At 43.1% G+C, this 22,163-nt stretch overlaps 1 protein-coding gene across 1 annotated transcript in view; it reads right to left on the bottom strand.

The window, feature by feature from the left end:
- Window positions 1–258: 258 nt before the first annotated feature.
- Window positions 259–22,163, bottom strand: part of LOC307035609 (NACHT, LRR and PYD domains-containing protein 3-like) — a 97,574-nt gene continuing 75,669 nt past the window's right edge. Inside the window, 8 exon segments of the mRNA XM_079675171.1 lie at window positions 259–1,290; window positions 1,292–1,661; window positions 1,750–1,796; window positions 3,428–3,574; window positions 10,442–10,615; window positions 10,710–10,883; window positions 10,978–11,151; window positions 11,246–11,419. Of these exon segments, the coding sequence (XP_079531297.1) occupies window positions 1,062–1,290; window positions 1,292–1,661; window positions 1,750–1,796; window positions 3,428–3,574; window positions 10,442–10,615; window positions 10,710–10,883; window positions 10,978–11,151; window positions 11,246–11,419 (1,489 nt within the window). The 3' untranslated portion in view covers window positions 259–1,061.

Here is a 22,163-nt window from a genome sequence, read left to right as displayed (position 1 = left end):
ACTTTCTCTACAAATCTCAAAATTCTGACTTTTTTAAAAAAGAAATTGACTTTTTTTCTTTTAAATGGATTTTTTGACTTCTAAAAATTCTGAATTTTTTCAAAATATTCTGACTTTTTCTCAAAATCTCAAAATTATGATTTTTTTTCAAACAATTCTGAATTATTTCAAAAAATCTCAAAATGCTGTATCCATGTATTTCTGATCCTCTCAAGAATGGAAGAAGTCATCAAACTGAGACAAAGACACGAGTCCGACTCAAAACACACACTTTATTAATTAGATCAGCTGCTTACATTGAAAGCACATGAGTGTTAATGATGAGGCAATCATCATGTGATTGGTCTGTTAATAAACCCATCTAACCCAGATCAGAGGTTTACATTCACCCCAGAAGCAGCCGTGTTCATTCAAACATCATCGAGTTGTTGAGGGAAGATTAGTTTCTAAATGCAAATCAGGAACATTGAATCTGACCCTTCTTAAAAAGTAATGAGCATGTTTGCATGAGAGTAAAAAGCGAGCATTGAAATAAAAGCTGCACTCTGTGCCGCTCAGACTCTGCTGTGGAGGGCCACGTTATATTTTAAATATTCACAGGAAGCCGGTCATTGAGCTCAAATGCATGCACGCTGTGGTTTGCACTTTCTGTTCACGTTTGCACTTTAGACGTTATGTTAGTTTGTAGACATCATATATTATATTCTGCAGAAGTGATTGAACTCGTCACTATGACCTGTTCTCAACGAGCCTCAGTAACCCTTTACTGCTGCCATTCAAACTGAAGTGATGTCACGTGTTCACAAACTACAGATGGTGGGAAGACTTTGGGAGAAATGGAGGTTTTCCTGCAGTTTCAGAATAAAAGCCTCCGTGTGGAAATAAATCAGAATGCACTTCCTGTTGGTATTCAACCTCTTTCTGAGTTTCATCTTTGCAAAGACTGACTTTTATTTGAGAGTTTTCTTAAAATCTTACAATTCTGGTTTCTTTTTGAGAAACTATTATTTTCTGAAATCTCAACATTTAGATTTATTTAAAAAGAAAATTAACAGGGGGGGTCACTCCTGCAGAGAACACAGAGACACAGAGGGACCAGTTGACCAGAACCCAAACCCAGCATAGAGCGGTTCAGTGAATGTGGTTCTGGAGGTGTGGAGGTGGATCAGTGAGTCAGAGGAGACTCTGTAGAAGGAGAGAGAGCCAGCAGGATGATCCAGATACACTGCTACTCTATCAGAGGAGGAGGAGGAGGAGGAGGAGGAGGAGGAGGGGGAGGGGGGGGGGGGGGGAGGAGGAGGAGGAGGAGGAGGAGGAGGGGATGTGTGTTGTTATCTTATTGTGACAGACAGAGTAACCTCTATCATAGCAGCTCAGACTCCAGGACTGATCATTCCCTCCAAACATACAGTCCTCACTGACTCCTCTCCTCTTGATTCCTCTGTAAGTCACTGATATAGTAACCACTCCTCTCCACTCGACCTCCCAGTAACAGCGACCAGTCAGAGCTTCTCTGCACATCAGCTGAGACCAGGAGTCAAACCTCTCTGGGTGATCAGGATATTTCTGCTCCTCCTCCACACATGTCACCTTCCTGTTGTCCTCAGACAGTTGGAGTTCTCTGTTCACTGTGTTTGAGTCCAGTGTGAGTCCACAGGAATCTGATGAGAGACACAGCAGGTATTAAAGGTTATTAAAGTACCTGTGATGTCCCAGTGTGAAGATGTTCATGATTAAAAACACACTTACACTTCCTGAGACCTGGCCTCAAGAACCGGACTGCAGCAGGCTCCAGGCTGAGAGCAGAGGGGGGGTCAGTTAGTCTTTAAAGGATCTGATATGTCCACCTCAGTCTGCCTCCAGAAACATCTACAAACACTGAGGTGTCTCTTTCATGATGTCTATGATCTCCTCTCCAGGTGTTGATCAGGTGGGGGCATGCTTCCTGTGTGCAGCGTTTGTGTGCATCAGGAAATATGGGTTTCTCTTTGGTTCACTGTGCGCTTCATATTTATCTTTTCTCTTGATTTCTGATTCCTGAATCTGTTTGAACATGTTTGAGTTTTGTTACATTTATATAAAAAACGCTTTCTGTGTGGATCTCTCTGGATTCGAGGGGCCCCAGACTCTCTCACCCCCCCGGTCTCCGCAAAACGTGTAGATGTTACGCTACGTTGCAAACGCATGAAACACACCCTCGAGGGGACACACGCATGTGATTGGCTCAGAAATGAATCAGACATCTGATTGGCCGAAGACACTCGCCTCTTAAAAACATGTATGTGTGAATCTAGCGGCATCTGGGGGAGTCTCAAGAATCCAGAGGTTCACTCTCAGATGCTGAGAGCCCACAGGTTCTTGTTGCTGCTGTTATTCTACTCAGAGACGGTAGACGCAAACAACAAACTAGACTTTTGAAACTAGAGGAAGATAAGGAGGACTTTTACAAAACAGTAATAGATTGTTGTCCAGAAGGAGAGCATGGACTTCATCTTCAAGTCAAGGAAAGACCACCACTGTAATGAAGATGGGATCTTACTAAGAGAGAACAATCCAATATTTAGATTTGATCCTTCTGTTGAACGCTCTGTTTGAAATGAATCGAAGCATCAGACTGAAAAAGCTTTTGAAAATAACAGAATATTTTGATTAAGGTCAAAATATACTAAGTCAGTGCCTCACCAGCCATGAACCTCACCGCACGTCACTGGCAGACCATATTCACACCATAACGGTTAAATACTTTTATTTATTTGTGAGTCTGATCTCGCCGCCTGTTACGTATTTCTGGCTCAATATGTTTTTAGAAAGATGGTGATTCCACCGTGGAAACCATGGATGGAATGAAACGGGCAACATGTCCTCCACGATGTTTGCTGCGCCTGTTCATCTCTGCTTTTTCTGTCCTCCCGTTATTCAGAAAGTTGAAGAGCTTAACGTAACGCAGGCAACGAGATCATTTAGTGCTTAGCATCAATAAAGTACTATCTTCTCTTATCTAATGGAATTACTGCTGAACCAACAGTAACGCGTTACAGACAAATGTAATCTGATTACTGTAACACGTTACTCCCAACACTGAAACTAATACATCATTATTTTCATTCCAGGGGAGGTTCTTCTGATTGGCCGTTTGCTAGGACTCAGAATAAAACATCTGGAAATGAATCAGTTATTTATTCATGATGTCACTTCCTGTGCTAAATCTGTGTGAACATTTAAACCCCCCCACTCTGTTTCTGTTGGTGGTTCCACGATGAACATTGACCCACTGAGGGGGGGTCTCCTCTCAGTTGTGGAACATGTGTGTTTGATGCTAACAGCTGACGGCAGACAGTGTGAAGAGTCAGGGTCTATCAGCTCTGGGTGTTTCAGGTCATAGGAGCCAGTTTCTACCTCCTCTATCAGACTGAGAGCCTCTCCATACCTGAGCGTGTCCAGTCCAGCAGACAGCAGCCTCCCCCCTGAGGCTCCTGGGTGATTGTAGCTCAGGTCCAGCTCTCTCAGATGGGAGGGGTTTAAAGCTGAGGCCAGAGCATCACAGCCTTCCTCTGTGATCAGACAGCCTGACAGCCTGCAGACACACAAACAAGCCGTCAGATCATCTGAGGGTCCAGGACTGGAAGGGGCGGGGCTTATTACTGCATCACCTCTGGGTCATCTCTACACCTACAACTCCAGTCACTGCCTCACAGTTCAATTGGACAGACATGGTAAGGGTCTTACTGATATGAACAGATCATAAAACAAAGGAATAGAGAATAATGTGAACAAAGACTAGAGAGAAACATGTGCTTTTCTTATATTGTACTTCTTAAATGTATATATAAACATATATATATATATATATATATATATATATACATATACTGTATATATATATATATAAACATATATATATAAACAGAAGTATTTATGTGTTCATAAGCCCAATGTACAAATAAATTCAGTCAATTCAAGTTGAAAGCATTTAGTGAGTTGGTAAAAAAAAGCCCAATAACTGATTTGCTTTACAAACCCTTCCTGTTTCTCCTTATTATAATCAATCTGAGGGTTCTGTGTTAACGGATGAGCCGCCAACAAAGTGAAGTAAACCCTCTGGAGAGCTGGATATACAGATGGAGCACTTCATTTCAGACTCCAGCTTACAGCTTCCTGCCTACGGCCTGCCAAAGACCAGTATAGAGGAATGTTAAGCCCTCCCACTATTTTCCAAGAGGGCGTTGCCAGATTTTCAATTTCAGGTTTTAACCAGGAGATGGCGCTTCATTCACAAATACAGAAAGACAAGCTTCATGGACTTTCAGTTGTGTTTTGAAGAGCATTTGAACACATCAATATTTTAGATCAACTAAAGTATATCTAATCTTGTAATTTAATAATATATAGTCTTTATATATTAAATAATCATAATTATAATGTAAATGTTTACATTACACTTCTTTATTTGTTATGCTCATACTTTAACCTTTACAATCGTTTGCTTTAATATGCAGTATATTTTTGTGTTTGCTTCCTCCTGCTCCCTTTCGGACACATACTGTATGATTTATTATTATTATTAATATGAAGATATTATTAAGATAAGATAAGATGTTACTTTATTGATTGAACATTTTAGTTTAGAATGTGCTGTCCCACGGTAATTCAGAAGGCTCACAGGTCACATTCAGACCATTATTTAAAACAATAGGTGCTTTCACACCGTCTACAGTTTGATTTGTATAGAGGGAGCTCTGTCAGTGTTCGAATTACCCATTTGCTTTCGGGGAGCCCTATTTTTCAGAGCACATCCTGCTACTAAATATGTCACACGCACGCTCTGTTGACTGGCGCAGCAGCGCGGATGCGATCAATTGCTATAAAAACACTCTTCTACTAATACAGACGGTGTCACTATGCCGGCGGATGTGGCCGTTGTTGAAGCCTCTTCAGGCTCCGCATCGGCAGGCCTCTCCCTCGGTGTGGAGCTGTCAAACTCGACCCTAACGCCGCTTACAGCCGACCAACTAAAAGTTGTTTTCCGTTCACGTTGTCATTTTTAGACTCCTTCGCTTCTTTGCTTGTGAATCCAAAAGCTGTGACGCTTGGCTGTTTTCGTTTTGCCATATTTTTTTATTACACAGCCAGAGTTAAAAAAATATCAATATGAACATTTCAAATACCGCGCCGGCATCACCGCCATAACCATAGCAACGTAAGTAAGAATGCAGCGCCGCCACGTACAGATGGCAACACCCAGACATATTCACAAATATAAAACAAATATTCAGAAACTGTAATGAACAATAACTATTATTTATTTCAAGAACTGTTATTTACAGAAACTCAACATTTCTAATCTGTGTGACACAAATATGCACGATTGTTTTGGGCTCCCCCTATTTATCTCAAAGTCAGCCTTCAGGGGAGCTCCCTCCCTCTTCGGGGGAGCCAAGCTCCTCCTAGCTCCCCCCCCATTTCGAACAGTGTCTGTGGCTGAATGGCCAGCGATTAGGTGCGGCGCATTTATCATAGGTGATCAGAGCTAACTGCCTGCCGTCAGATTTCATTTAAGAAACAGATCTGATTTTAAGACTATTTCTGCGCTCATAAAGAATGATAAGAATAAGAATAATGCGTATTGAACTGGTTTCATTAATTAGTGAGTTTATTTAATACTAGAACCGCCAATCGGGTCAATTTGTGTGATGTGTTGTTGTGTGTGTGCAATGTAACTTTTTTTCAATAAAATATTAAAGTCTCCCAGTCCCTGACTTTTCCTGAAAGTGTGTTATGTAGCACCCTATGTTGTTAAAAATTGCATTCTAATAGCGGGATTTGACGGGTTTAGGTAGGCCTATACAAAAACCTCTGGCGGTTCTAGTGTTAAGGTAATTAGGTACAGTAGAAGCCCTTTTTTATCAGTAACGAATTTAGCAGTTGAACATAAAAGTCAACTAACTGAGGGTCACTTGCAATGACAGTGTTGTGTCTAACTGTAAGCTTGTCACATACAGTCTATGGTCACTCAGAGTAACCTACCGTTAATTTAGCTGCTGGAGAAGAAAGATCAAGGGGGGAGGGGGGGAGAGAGCTGTGGTTGATGGGCCATTAGTTGTGTAAATACACAGCTGAGAGCTGCCGTTTCATTCAGACTGTTTAAAAAACGGTAACAACGGACTATTTTTCTTAGCGGATGCATGTCAATTTAAATCAATACATACAACTATTTTTTAAATCAATACATACAACTATTTTTTAAATCAATAAAAGACATTTTCTAAATCCATAAAAGCATTTAAATTAATATTGGGAGTCATGTCGTTACTTTGTTGAGAATGTGGCCGTGTAATAAGCGGGATAATTTGCAGCGACGTGTTCCTTATGGGGAAAAAAACACCCGTCATGTGTGTGTAGTAGAGGTGTGTGTGGTTAAAACACTTTCATGAAGTGAAGGAATTTCCTTCTATGAAACAGCTGTGGGCAGCAGTGAGTGTCACGGACATGAATTCATAGATCAAGGCAGACTGGTGCACACACTCTCCTGTCCTGCCAGGCGACACGCCCGTTCTAAGCCGTGTCCCTCACTCCTCACATCCCTAGCATCCCCACAAGTGTATTATGTTGTTACATCGTTTCAGATGTTATGTTTCAGTTGTGCTCTGTCTATGTTCAGTGATGCAAACTTTTCACCTTTCGGCGAAATTCGCCGTTTTGAATCCAAAATAAGTCGTTTGTGTGATTCATGTAGATCTGCAATACAAATATTTTTGGGGTATGGGGGGGGCTGGGACCCGGAGTAATCTGCGGCCGTGAGCTGTTATGTGCCATCATGACACGCATGGTGTTCTGTTTTTATATATTATAATGAAGCGCGAGCTGTGTGCTCGAGTCTTCCTGCCTGTCGGCTCTGCTCATGATGTATAATAAGCTCTGCTGCTCCGTGATGATGGTCTAGCTTCAGCAGCTACATTACCTACGGGTGCGTTCGTTAATATTAACTGTGCGTCCGGAGTCACTGTGGCACAGACTGGACCGCTGGTGAACAGCTGTTAGAACGGGCCGTTCAGGTGTTCAGAGCAGAGCTCCCTGTCGGAGCGGCAGAGCGTGATGTGAACTGAAAAGTTTTTCTGTGGCAATATTATTTAAGGAATCGTTGAGCTAGCTAGCTAGCATACATTGTCACTATCTGCTAACGTTAGCTTTAGCCTTCTATTTCTAATAGTTTTTTTCATAGGCTATAAACAGAGGTGGTATAAGTATATATATTGTACTTGAGTAAAAGTAGAAGTACTCAGATCTTGTACTTGAGTAAAAGTAGAAGTACTCAGATCTTGTACTTGAGTAAAAGTAGAAGTACTCAGATCTTGTACTTGAGTAAAAGTAGAAGTACTCAGATCTTGTACTTGAGTAAAAGTAGAAGCACACAGATCTTGTACTTGAGTAAAAGTAGAAGTACTATATCTTGTACTTGAGTAAAAGTAGAAGCACACAGATCTTGTACTTGAGTAAAAGTAGAAGTACTCAGATCTTGTACTTGAGTAAAAGTAGAAGTACTATATCTTGTACTTGAGTAAAAGTAGAAGCATACAGATCTTGTACTAGAGTAAAAGTAGAAGTACTCAAATCTTGTACTTGAGTAAAAGTAGAAGTACTCAGATCTTGTTATTGAGTAAAAGTAGAAGTACTCAGATCTTGTACAAGAGTAAAAGTAGAAGCACACAGATCTTGTACTAGAGTAAAAGTAGAAGTACTCAAATCTTGTACTTGAGTAAAAGTAGAAGTACTCAGATCTTGTTATTGAGTAAAAGTAGAAGTACTCAGATCTTGTACTTGAGTAAAAGTAGAAGTACTCAGATCTTGTACTAGAGTAAAAGTAGAAGTACTCAAATCTTGTACTTGAGTAAAAGTAGAAGTACTCAGATCTTGTTATTGAGTAAAAGTAGAAGTACTCAGATCTTGTACTTGAGTAAAAGTAGAAGTACTCAGATCTTGTACTTGAGTAAAAGTAAAAGTACCAGAGTGTAGGAATACTCTGTTTCAGTAAAAGTCCTGCATTCAAAATGTTCCTCAAGTAAAAGTAGAAAAGTATTCTCATCAAAATATAGTGAAAGACAGTAAAAGTAGTCGTTGTGCAGATTGGTCCATTTCAGAATAATAGATATGATATGTTTTATAATGATTGATCATGAAAGTGTTCTCAAAGCTGGTAAAGGTGCAGCTAGTTTGAATGACTTTGTATACTGCAGGGTAGCTGGTGGATTTACTCCAGGTGGAACTAAAGTCTGATTTAACACTTGATTAGATTTCACATCATTCATCCACATCTGAGAAGTAACTAAAGGGATTAAATACATGTGGAGGAGAAGTACACCATGTACCTCTGAACTGTAGTGGAGTAGAAGAACAAAGTAACAAAACATTGAAATACTTAAATAAAGTACAAGTATCTCAAAATTGTGCCCAAGTATAGTACTTGTTGAGTTTATGAACTTAGTTACTTTACACCATGTGGCTATAAAGATAGAAAGACTAAGCCTTGCACAGAGGCATGAAAATACATTTTCAAAATGCTCAACAGTGCTGCCAAAATTATAAACTGACTGCTATACAATTAAATAAATGCTTTTATATATTTCTATTATGTGACTCTTTGGCGTTTCTGTTATTATTAACACTGCTGCTTTAGTTGTTCTGCTAAAATCCTCTGTCATTCCGTGGGGTGGGGGGGTCAGGGGGCTCGGATCCTTGTCACCTTTTTCATACCTGATGAGTTTGCATCCCTGTATGTTAAAAAGCCTGTCACCTTAATTCATGTAATAAAAACATCTCAGGTCAGTAACACTCAAAGCTAAATGTGCAATACCATGTTCAGCTGTGTTACTATTTATAATGTTCTTGTTGTTACATCAGAAGATGTACATATTGAAATGATTTCTTAACTTACAGTAGGCTATTTTTTACAATGTGTGTTGGAAGGATTTATTCAATTACAATGAATATTGTCATTGTTGAAGGCTTTTAGAGAAGGGTGAACTATAAGCCTGAATTACATGTTATACCTAAAAACATAAAAGCCACAATAAATAAGTCACAATTATTGTAGTTATTTTTACCTCCCGTATTGCTTTCAACCCACCAGCTTTGATGGTGTTGTTACGTCACTAACTGTAAGCTTGTCACATACAGTCTATGGTCACTCAGAGTAACCTACTGTTCATTTAGCTGCTGGAGAAGAAAGATCAGGGGGGGAGGGGGGGAGAGAGCTGTGGTTGATGGGCCATTAGTTGTGTAAATACACAGCTGAGAGCTGCCGTTTCATTCAGACTGTTTAAAAAACGGTAACAACGGACTATTTTTCTTAGCGGATGCATGTCAATTTAAATCAATACATACAACTAATTTTTAAATCAATAAAAACATTTTCTAAATCCATAAAAGCATTTCAATTAATATTGGGAGTCATGTCGTTACTTTGTTGAGAATGTGGCCGTGTGATAAGCGTGATAATTTGCAGCGACTTGTTCTTTATGGGGAAAATAACACCCTTCATCCAGATGAGGATCCCTCCGCTACACTTTGGGATCCTGATCGACCGACGAGGCTCCATTAAAATATACATATTTTTGGTGAATTACTGAGTTTAGGCACGTTAATAACGTTTTAATGAAGTTGAATACAGTATATTCATATGTGTCAGTGATTTCATGTCAATTCGGCGAACATAAACATAAATGATCGTGGTGAAGATGATGATTAAATTAGGATTAAAAATCGAGAGCCGGGCTGCATTTCCTCCCGTTCGTTTTTTTCGAATAACAAAATTATTTTGTTAAATAACAACATGGTGATGTTTTGTAAATGATTACATGTGTCTTATTTAGCACAGAGTATGATATCCGTGACATATGGATCTTAACAAAGTTCCGCTGTACATCCAGCGTACTGTATCTGACTTTATTTCACATGAGCTCCAGTGTGGAACCCCACTGCACCCCCTGGTGGATCAATGATCCATTGCAGCTGGCTTCATTATAATTACATTTATCTATCACGGGGGCGGTCTCAAGTCAAGCTGGAGGTTTTCCCTTGAGCGAGGGCAGATCACGTACCAATCACGGCCCTCGCGTTTCAAACTTTCTGAAATGAATCGCTACATCTGTAGGCTGTGTTTTTCATAAAGCATATTCAAGTATCAAGATTCATTTACCTACATTTGATTGATCTATGAGGCAATATACCTCACCTTTAGTGAGGGGCCCAGCCCTTTGTTTTGTTTCTGTGTGTCACAAGGGGGGATGTTTTTGAACTTGAAAGAAGTTTGTGCCAAGAACCATTTAGTGAATTGTGACTGATATATTGTGTTGTGTTTCTTTTGAATGATGTTTTTGATGATGGTATTCCCACACCACACAGCAGGGCTGATTGTTGGCTGAGTCAAAGTGTTCTGGTCTCTGACCTGAGAGTCTTCAGTTCACAGTGTGGACTCTCCAGTCCAGCAGACAGCAGCTTCACTCCTGAATCCTGCAGGTCGTTGTTACTCAGGTCCAGATCTCTCAGACTAGAGGACTGGGAGCTGAGGACTGAGGACAGAGCTGAGCAGCTTCTCTCTGACAGGTTACAAACACTCAGTCTGAAAGAATTCAATAACATGTCCATTCAATAATTAGTATATGAAGAAACATAGAATTGAGATGGTCAACATTTTTAAACTGTTTTATACCAACCTGAGAGTCTTCAGTTCACAGTGTGGACTCTCCAGTCCAGCAGACAGCAGCTTCACTCCTGAATCCTGCAGGTCGTTGTTACTCAGGTCCAGATCTCTCAGACTAGAGGACTGGGAGCTGAGGACTGAGGACAGAGCTGAGCAGCTTCTCTCTGACAGGTTACAAACACTCAGTCTGAAAGAATTCAATAACATGTCCATTCAATAATTAGTATATGAAGAAACATAGAATTGAGATGGTCAACATTTTTAAACTGTTTTATACCAACCTGAGAGTCTTCAGTTCACAGTGTGGACTCTCCAGTCCAGCAGACAGCAGCTTCACTCCTGAATCCTGCAGGTCGTTGTTACTCAGGTCCAGATCTCTCAGACTAGAGGACTGGGAGCTGAGGACTGAGGACAGAGCTGAGCAGCTTCTCTCTGACAGGTTACAAACACTCAGTCTGAAAGAATTCAATAACATGTCCATTCAATAATTAGTATATGAAGAAACATAGAATTGAGATGGTCAACATTTTTAAACTGTTTTATACCAACCTGAGAGTCTTCAGTTCACAGTGTGGACTCTCCAGTCCAGCAGACAGCAGCTTCACTCCTGAATCCTGCAGGTCGTTGTTACTCAGGTCCAGATCTCTCAGACTAGAGGACTGGGAGCTGAGGACTGAGGACAGAGCTGCACAGCTTCTCTCTGACAGGTTACAGACACTCAGCCTGAAGAGACGATGAGGACAACAGTTATTCAGAAGACAGCAGTGTATTAATAACTGATTCACTAAATCAATGATCTCTGTACTCACAGAGCTTTGTTGGAGGCTTTGACCACTGGCAGCAGCCTCAGAAGAGCCTCCTCTGAAGCAGAGTATCTCTTCAGGTCAAACACGTCCAGATCTTTTCCTGATGACAGTAAGATGAAGACCAGAGCTGACCACTGAGCAGGAGACAGATTATCTGTGGAGAGACTTCCTGAACTCAGGGACTGTTGGATCTGCTCCACTAGAGAACGGTCATTCAGTTCATTCAGACAGTGGAACAGGTTGATGCTTCTCTCTGCAGACAGATCCTCTTCTATCTTCTTCTTGATGTACTGGACTGTTTCCTGATTGGTCTCTGAGCCACTTCCTGTTTGTGTCAGCAGGCCTCGTAGGAGTTTCTGATTGGTCTGCAGTGAAAGACCCAGGAAGAAGCGCAGGAACAAGTCCAGGTGTCCGTTTGGACTCTGTAAGGCCTGGTCCACAGCACTCTGGTAGAGATCTGTTAGTTTAGGTTTGACTTCAGACTCCTGGGAGGTTGTTGGTTCTTCTGCCAGCCGGTTGACTCCAGAGTTGATGAAGGTCAGATGGACATGAAGAGCAGCCAGAAACTCCTGAACGCTCAGATGGACGAAGCAGAACACCTGGTCCTGGTACAGTCCTCTCTCCTCTCTAAAGACCTGTGTGAACACTCCTGAGTACACTGAGGCTGCTCTGATATCGATGCCACACTCTGTCAGGTCGGACTCATAGAAGATCAGGTTGCCTTTCTGCAGCTGCTCAAAAGCCAGTTTCCCCAGAGCCTCCATCATCTTCCTGCTCTCTGGACTCCAGTGTGGATCTGTCTCAGCTCCTCCATCATACTTGATGTTCTTCACTTTGGACTGAACCACCAGGAAGTGGATGTACATCTCAGTCAGGGTCTTGGGCAGCTCTCCCCCCTCTCTGGTTTTCAGCACCTCCTCCAGAACTGAAGCAGAGATCCAGCAGAAGACTGGGATGTGGCACATGATGTGGAGGCTTCGTGAGGTCTTGATGTGGGAGATGATGGTGCGGGCCTGCTCCTGATCTCTGAATCTCTTCCTGAAGTACTCCTCCTTCTGTGGGTCAGTGAACCCTCGGACCTCTGTCACCATGTCCACACACTCAGGAGGGATCTGATTGGCTGCTGCAGGTCGTGTGGTTATCCAGAGGCGAGCAGAGGGAAGCAGCTTCCCCCTGATGAGGTTTGTCAGCAGCACATCCACTGAGGTGGACTCTGTGACATCAGTCAGGATCTCAGTGTTGAGGAAGTCCAGAGGAAGTCGACTCTCATCCAGACCGTCAAAGATGAACACAACCGGGAACTGATCAAACCTGCAGATTCCTGCGTCTCTGGTTTCAGAGAAGAAGTGATGAACAAGTTCCACCAAGCTGTACTTGTTCTCTCTCACCACATTCAGCTCTCTGAAGGTGAATGGAAATATGAACTGGATGTCCTGGTTGGCTTTGCCTTCAGCCCAGTCCAGAGTGAACTTCTGTGTTAAGACTGTTTTCCCAATGCCAGCCACGCCCTTTGTCAGCACTGCTCTGATTGGTGCATCTCTTCCAGGTGAGGCTTTAAAGAAGTCTTCTTGTCTGATGGTTGTTTCTGGTCTGTCTGGTTTCCTGGATGCTGTTTCAATCTGTCTGACCTCATGTTCAGCATTGACCTCTGCAGACCCCCCCTCTGTGATGTAGAGCTCTGTGTAGATCTGGTTCAGAAGGGTTGGGTTTCCTGCTTTAGCAATGCCCTCAAACACACACTGGAACCTCTCCTTCAGGGTGGACTTCAGTTTACGCTGACACTCTCCAGCACGAGTTCCTGAAAGAACACACAACAAAAGATCATGAAGTCACACTGTAACTCTGGTTCTCTGAATGAAGTATGGATATATGTTGGTCTCTTGAGACATCAGCAGAGGAGACATTTATCCAGAGTGTTAACTCTCTATAGAAACCCTCTTACTGCTCTGCAGACGCTCAGCCAGCTCCTCCTGCTTCATGCTCCTCAGGAAGTGCAGTGAGATGTTCAGGAATGCCTCTCTGCTCCTCCTCTGCTCTTCATCCTCAGCGTCCAACACCTCCTCATCCTCCCTCTGACTCTCTAAGCCTTCTGGGTAATCTGAACTCAGAGCCTTCTGGAACTTCTTCAGCTCGCTCTTCACAAAGGTGACGATGTGGTCCTCCAGCAGCTGGAACATCACATGAAGGACACAAACTATAAACCATGGATCCAAACATCAGATCCGGACAGACTGACTCTCTGAAAGTGCAGCATGGAGATGACTGTGAACAGAAGAGAGCTCAAGTATCTGTAGTACATGTACTCACCGTGAATATGGAGTCCAGCTGTGTCTGATGCTGCTGGGCAGACTGACCACCGGGAACCTCCCAGCTCTCCTGGTCCCCTCTGTGGAGGAACCATGAAGCATTAGCTCACATGATGTCTGTCCACACAGAGACACACTCAGGGTAAAGGAGGACAGGGAAACAGGCTGGTGGTCCTGTGCGTCAGCGGGAACTTTGCACTACAGGAATATTTATTTCCAGCTACTGTTGAAGACCAGAGGATTCTGTCCATCCTTCATTCTGGTCTTCCTGGAACGTGGCTGTGTGGATACTGGACTCTGCAGCTGGCTAACAGCTGTTCATCAGGAAGAGGACAGACCTAGGGACAGTTCTTACACCAGCCCCCGTTACCCCCCCAGCTCCACCTCCAGCCCCACAGCAGGGGTCAGGGTTCACCTGGCAGTAGAGCTGGTTGTGACTTTGATGAAGGCTCAGTCTCCTCCATCAGAAGTGTTTGAGAGATGGTGGAACAGCTTCTGAACCGCCTGAGTTTTCAGATGGAGTTTCACTGCCCCTCCCAGTGTGGGCGTTCACAACTAAACACTTTTGTAGGAGCCATTTCCTTAGATTATAGTATCTTATCTTTTTAGAGTATAACCTGAGATTCTGTGATGTATATTATTTATTATTTAATTTGAGTGCGTTACTCTGCAGGTGGAGGGGCTGCAGCATAAAAGGAGAGGTGCTGCAGCCTACTGGTGTGGCTGACTGGAGCAAACAGTTCTTAGACCTGGCTGGTTGGGAGCGTCACAGCTTGGTTCTTCTGCCTTTAACATTGAAATATCAGTTTATACGACAAATAGTTTGTTTAAAAACGTTTATTTATTTTTGCCTCTTTTGGAATAAACTATCTTACTTTTCAATCGCATCTGGACATTTATATTGTTTCTCTCAAACTACAAGCGTCTATTCGTCGGTCAGCCCCACGAGTGAATCACAAACAAAGGACACAAAACTAATGGATATCGTGGTCACTACAACTTTGGACAAGAGAAGGGGTCGGATGAGACTTTATACAAACTGGTTTTATTCTATCATAACCGGACTCTTACGGCCCGTCCACACAGCGGCGTGCGTTGACGCTTCCCGGCGGGGGGGTGGCTGAAACTCGACCAACAACCAATCACATGAATCTCCCGCCCCGGACACAAAAGCACGCGGTTTGATTGGCTAGAGTTTGTACTGGCAGATGATTCGATTGGCTGACGCTTCCGCCGAAGCTTCAAAAGTTGAACATTGCTCAACTTTTGCAGCGAGCAACGCAAGCAACGCAAGCAACGCAAGCAACGCAAGCAACGCAAGCAACGCAAGCAACGCAAGCAACGCAAGCAACGCTACACTCCCACAATGCAGTTCGGCGAAGCGTGACGTCACCCCATTCAAAGTGAATGGGCAGAAGCGTTGAGCTACTCGTTACTATGAGTTACAGCTTACTTCTGATCAGCAGATGGAGGTCGTCCTTTAAAGTTTATGATGGCTTTCTTCGAACGGTCGCTCTTGAAGGACAGACAGCTGGGAGAGTCTGGTCTCTGCTGCTGGACCCTGAAACAGAAACAGATGCAGACATTGGCACGCTGGAGGAAACTGATGAAAAATATGTTAAATCTCTTAAAGTCCCTATATTTAACGATGTAATGGTAATAACGCTCTGTATTGCTAATGTGTGAACAGATCGTAATGACATTTTAAAACTGGGACATCAACACATATTATTGAGTGTTCTGCTATCGGTACAATTATATTTCATGCTCTTAAGTGACTTGTGTTTGATGTTAATGTTGTTTAAGCCATCTGATGGTGACAGTAATATTAGAGGAAAGTAAGAAGTCTTAGATAAATGCTGTGAAAGGAAAAAGTGTTTGGACTCTACTGAAGAAGCTTTGCATGTTTTCTACTTGCTGTACTTTTGGTAATGCAATTGAATAGAGTAAAGTTCTCGCTGAGGAAACACCGCTCTCACTCTCCTGATTATTTGTCCCATTTATCAGGCCGTAAGCAACGCTTCCCTCCCACAATGCAGTTCGGCGAAGCGTGACGTCACCCCATTCAAAGTGAATGGGCAGAAGCGTTGAGCTACTCGTTACTATGAGTTACAGCTTACTTCTGATCAGCAGATGGAGGTCTTCCTTTAAAGTTTATGATGGCTTTCTTCGAACGGTCGCTCTTGAAGGACAGACAGCTGGGAGAGTCTGGTCTCTGCTGCTGGACCCTGAAGCAGAAACAGAGGCAGAAAATGGCACGCTGGAGAAAACTAATGAAAAATATGTTAAATCTAATAATAATAATGTAATGGTATAAATTGCTCTGTGTTGCTAATGTGTGAACAGATCGTAATGGCATGGCAAACTGGAGCAGCATATCAGACATGTACTCTGGTCCCAATCCATTGAGTGCTTTGTAAGTTAAAAGTAAGATTTTGAAGTGTGTTCTTTGTGGTATTGGAAGCCAGTGCAGAGCTTTGAGAGCTGGGGGGATGAGCTCAATTCTTCTGTCTTTAAAGAGTATCTTTCAGGGTTTTTTTTTTCTACATTTATGCTTAAACTTGCTTGAAAACAAAAAAAATTACAATTAAAAAAGTGAATGTAAGATTTGATATGTTTTACGAGACATAAGGGCAGGAATTCAGAGGGAAAGGAGCAATTTTGAGCTCTGCTACTAAAAATTGCTTTTTTTTAAGGTCATACGTCAAACGCGTCATATTACATCACACAGGGGACACATCTCCGCTCTCTGACCGCGGGTATAGTAGAGTTGCGTTGAGTAGAGCGGTTGTGTTTTAGTGAGCTGGTATTTTTCGGTAGTTTTACATTGTATTTCTCCATTTGTAATCATGGTGCAGTATTGTGTTTGTGCAGGTTGCACAAATACCAGCCTGTCAGGACATCGAGTCCACAGTAAAAAGGACCGGAGCTAGCGTTGGTTCCTGGGTGCGTTGTGCATCCACCTCCCTGCAGCACATACTCTCCACAGCTTTATCAGGAAACCGTATTACATCTCTCTCCCCCCCCCCCCCCCCCCCCCCCCTTCGCTGCTCTCTCTTTCTCTCTCTCCCCTCCGGTACACGGCACCGTAAGACGTAGTGTGGAGTTGCATTAGGTAACGCTGTGGTGGCTGTACTGCTCCAGCCGTCTCCTTTGTGTTTGTTTGTTTCCCCCTGTCTGTGTTGTTTGTGTGGGCGTGGTGGCTGTCACTCCTGGCTCCCGGCTCAACCTCCACTCACCTGCTGCAATCAGCTGTGCACCCTCCCCGACTACACACCTGCTTTCCATCAAGCCATTTACAACGGCATATCAACGGAGGCTCCACAACCTTTCTCCGCCAGATCGTCAAGTATCAGCCGTATCTCTCTCTCTCCTCCGGTACACAGAACCGTAGTGTGGAGTTGCATTAGGTAACGCGAGATACGGCTGATACTCGCGCATTAGTTTCTGTTATGGATCAGTATCAACAGTCCTGCCAGTAACGTTACTATATTATCAATGCTACTTTAGTTATAGCCTGATATATGATAGCTAACTTCACAATGTTGTGATGTGACGTTAGCTAACATTCTGTAGCTAACGCCGGTCACTCACCAGGACAGCTGCCCAGTTCTCCACTGGTTCTCCTCACACCACAGCTCCATTTCTCTCCCATGGCCGTTATTTCTTCTAATCCTTGGCTGCTCCTGGTCTCTTGGACGCCTAGCAGGCTCATATTTATAAGATTGTGGTCCGTCATATGCATTCGAATATTCATGTTCAACTTCTTCTGTGTCGAAACTAGCATTGGGATCCATGTTTATTAATAAGTTACACCGGCCACTCTCCCCCTTGTGTCCCCCGTGTTACGTCACACGCGTGAGGTCACGTGCCGAGGCTTTTTAATGCGGAAGTGAACATTTCTTACAAAAACGACACCAGATGTTCCTGTAGTTTATATTTCTGTATATCTTTTTGAAAATATAGTGTATTCATCATTTTCCTACACATTTATTCACAGGTGTCTTTAACCTGGAAGTTGCTCTTTAATGAGGACTCTGGTGGCAGCGTTCTGGATGAGTTGTAGTAAAACACTGTCACAGTAATCAAGTCTGCTTCTATCATAGCCGGACTCTTACTGTGAGTTACAGCTTACTTCTGATCAGCAGACGGAGGTCGTCCTTTAAAGTCTATGACTTCACCCTTCGACCAGTAGCTCTTCAAGGACTTAAAGTCTTTAAAGTCGTCCTTCGAGGAGTCGCTCTTTAGGGACAGACAGCTGGGAGAGTCTGGTCTCTGCTGCTGGACCCTGAAACAGAAACAGATGCAGACATTGGCATGCTGGAGGAAACTGATGAAAAATATGTTAAATCTCTTAAAGTCCCTATATTTAACGATGTAATGGTAATAACGCTCTGTATTGCTAATGTGTGAACAGATCGTAATGACATTTTAAAACTGGGACATCAACACATATTATTGAGTGTTCTGCTATCGGTACAATTATATTTCATGCACTTAAGTGACTTGTGTTTGATGTTAATGTTGTTTAAGCTATCTGATGGTGACAGTAATATTAGAGGAAAGTAAGAAGTCTTAGATAAATGCTGTGAAAGGAAAAAGTGTTTGGACTCTACTGAAGAAGCTTTGCATGTTTTCTACTTGCTGTACTTTTGGTAATGCAATTGACTAGAGTAAAGTTCTCGCTGAGGAAACACCGCTCTCACTCTCCTGATTATTTGTCCCATTTATCAGGCCGTAAGCAACGCTTCCCTCCCACAATGCAGTTCGGCGAAGCGTGACGTCACCCCATTCAAAGTGAATGGGCAGAAGCGTTGAGCTACTCGTTACTATGAGTTACAGCTTACTTCGGATCAGCAGATGGAGGTCGTCCTTTAAAGTTTATGATGGCTTCCTTCGAACGGTCGCTCTTGAAGGACAGACAGCTGGGAGAGTCTGGTCTCTGCTGCTGGACCCTGAAACAGAAACAGAGGCAGAAAATGGCACGCTGGAGAAAACTAATGAAAAATATGTTAAATCTAATAATAATAATGTAATGGTATAAATTGCTCTGTGTTGCTAATGTGTGAACAGATCGTAATGGCATGGCAAACTGGAGCAGCATATCAGACATGTACTCTGGTCCCAATCCATTGAGTGCTTTGTAAGTTAAAAGTAAGATTTTGAAGTGTGTTCTTTGTGGTATTGGAAGCCAGTGCAGAGCTTTGAGAGCTGGGGTGATGAGCTCAATTCTTCTGTCTTTAAAGAGTATCTTTCAGGTTTTTTTTTTTCTACATTTATGCTTAAACTTGCTTGAAAACAAAAAAATTACAATTAAAAAAGTGAATGTAAGATTTGATATGTTTTACGAGACATAAGGGCAGGAATTCAGAGGGAAAGGAGCAATTTTGAGCTCTGCTACTAAAAATTGCTTTTTTTTAAGGTCATATGTCAAACGCGTCATATTACATCACACAGGGGACACATCTCCGCTCTCTGACCGCGGGTATAGTAGAGTTGCGTTGAGTTGAGCGGTTGTGTTTTAGTGAGCTGGTATTTTTCGGTAGTTTTACATTGTATTGATTTGTAATCATGGTGCAGTATTGTGTTTGTGCAGGTTGCACAAATACCAGCCTGTCAGGACATCGAGTCCACAGTAAAAAGGACCGGAGCTAGCGTTGGTTCCTGGGTGCGTTGTGCATCCACCTCCCTGCAGCACATACTCTCCACAGCTTTATCAGGAAACCGTATTACTTCTCTCCCCCCCCCCCTTCGCTGCTCTCTCTCTCTCTCTCTCTCTCCCCTCCGGTACACTGCACCGTAAGACGTAGTGTGGAGTTGCATTAGGTAACGCTGTGGTGGCTGTACTGCTCCAGCCGTCTCCTTTGTGTTTGTTTGTTTCCCCCTGTCTGTGTTGTTTGTGTGTGCGTGGTGGCTGTCACTCCTGGCTCCCGGCTCAACCTCCACTCACCTGCTGCAATCAGCTGTGCACCCTCCCCGACTACACACCTGCTTTCCATCAAGCCATTTACAACGGCATATCAATGGAGGCTCCACAACCTTTCTCCGCCAGATCGTCAAGTATCAGCCGTATCTCGCGTCTCTCCTCCGGTACACAGCACCGTAGTGTGGAGTTGCATTAGGTAACGCGAGATACGGCTTATACTTGCGCATTAGTTTCTGTTATGGATCAGTATCAACAGTCCTGCCAGTAACGTTACTATATTATCAATGCTACTTTAGTTATAGCCTGATATATGATGGCTAACTTCACAATGTTGTGATGTGACGTTAGCTAACATTCTGTAGCTAACGCCGGTCACTCACCAAGATAGCTGCCCAGTTCTCCACTGGTTCTCCTCACACCACAGCTCCATTTCTCTCCCATGGCCGTTATTTCTTCTAATCCTTGGCTGCTCCTGGTCTCTTGGACGCCTAGCAGGCTCATAATTATAAGATTGTGGTCCGTCATATGCATTCGAATATTCATGTTCAACTTCTTCTGTGTCGAAACTAGCATTGGGATCCATGTTTATTAATAAGTTACACCGGCCGCTCTCCCCCTTGTGTCCCCTGTGTTACGTCACACGCGGGAGGTCACGTGCCGAGGCTTTTTAATGCGGAAGTGAACATTTCTTACAAAAACGACGCCAGATGTCACTGTAGTTTATATTTCTGTATATCTTTTTGAAAATATAGTGTATTCATCATTTTCCTACACATTTATTCACAGGTGTCTCTAACCTGGAAGTTGCTCTTTAATGAGGACTCTGGTGGCAGCGTTCTGGATGAGTTGTAGTAAAACACTGTCACAGTAATCAAGTCTGCTTCTATCATAGCCGGACTCTTACTGTGAGTTACAGCTTACTTCTGATCAGCAGATGGAGGTCGTCCTTTAAAGTCTATGACTTCACCCTTCGACCAGTAGCTCTTCAAGGACTTAAAGTCTTTAAAGTCGTCCTTCGAGGAGTCGCTCTTTAGGGACAGACAGCTGGGAGAGTCTGGTCTCTGCTGCTGGACCCTGAAACAGAAACAGATGCAGACATTGGCATGCTGGAGGAAACTGATGAAGAATATGTTAAATCTCTTAAAGTCCCTATATTTAACGATGTAGGCCTAATGGTAATAACGCTCTGTATTGCTAATGTGTGAACAGATCGTAATGACATTTTAAAACCGGGACATCAACACATATTACTGAGTGTTCTGCTATCTGTACAATTATATTTTATGCACTTAAGTGACTCGTGTGCGATGTTAAAGGTCCCATGTCATGCTTTTCCGGTTATTACCCGTCCCCTTGTGTGTTATGAAGGTTTTTATGCATGTAAACGGTCTGCAGAGTCAAACCCCTCAAAGTACACCCTGTAGGGAGTAAAACTCTAACACAGAAGATACCTCCCCAAAACGCCTCGTTGGAGAAACGTCATTGTCCATTTGATTCTTCCGGGTACGCATAATGTCAACCGTACCCGGAACGAAATGGACCAATCCGCGGAGCCGTTACGTTAAGCCCCCGTTGATTGGTCCAAATTGACCAATCCACGGACTTCCTCACACACACACTCAGTGCATGCAGCTCTGCTGATCTCTCCTCCCTGGCTGCAGGCTGATAACAGACAGTTGGGATCGCGGCGAAATTCTTTCTGCAGACCCATTCTCTCTGCAGACCCATTCTCTCTGCAGACCCATTCTTTCTGCAGACCCATTCTCTCTGCAGACCCATTCTCTCTGCAGACCCATTCTTTCTGCAGACCCATTCTCTCTGCAGACCCATTCTCTCTGCAGACCCATTCTTTCTGCAGACCCATTCTTTCTGCAGACCCATTCTCTCTGCAGACCCATTCTCACAGCGTTTATCAACCTTTTTCTTACTCAATATCAAGCCACACTTATTGTTTTTACTTCGGCTGTGACTTTGTGTGTGCTCAGGGTGAGTTTCGCTGTGTATCGCTAAACAAGGAAACAACACCTCCACGGAGCTTAGCGCGATTCACAACGTCCCGACCAATCAGAGCACACTGTGCTCACAGGGAGGGTGGGGGCTGGAGCTACTGGAGCTACAACGAGCCGTTAAAGGCAGAGAGTGAAATTCAGTGAATACTAGGGATGTGCATCTCCATCACTGAGGCCGATGCGATGCGCATCTCGATACGTTGCCACGATACGATACATTAACGATACCTTTGAAACACCAGGCGATGCGATACGATACGATTCACCCCTGTTGCGATACAGTTCGATACGATTTGATTCAACATTATGCGATTCGGGGCGATACGATGCGATTCAACACGATGCAAAAATAATGATACTTCAATATGGTACGACAGAGGATTTTTGTTTTATTCCTTATATGCAGCAAATCATACATTA

This window comes from Notothenia rossii (genome assembly GCF_949606895.1).
Source record: "Notothenia rossii genome assembly, chromosome: 4".
Taxonomy (NCBI): Eukaryota; Metazoa; Chordata; class Actinopteri; order Perciformes; family Nototheniidae; genus Notothenia; species Notothenia rossii.
The sequence above is the reverse complement of the archived record's forward strand: the minus strand, read 5'-3'. Positions and strand labels throughout refer to the sequence as shown.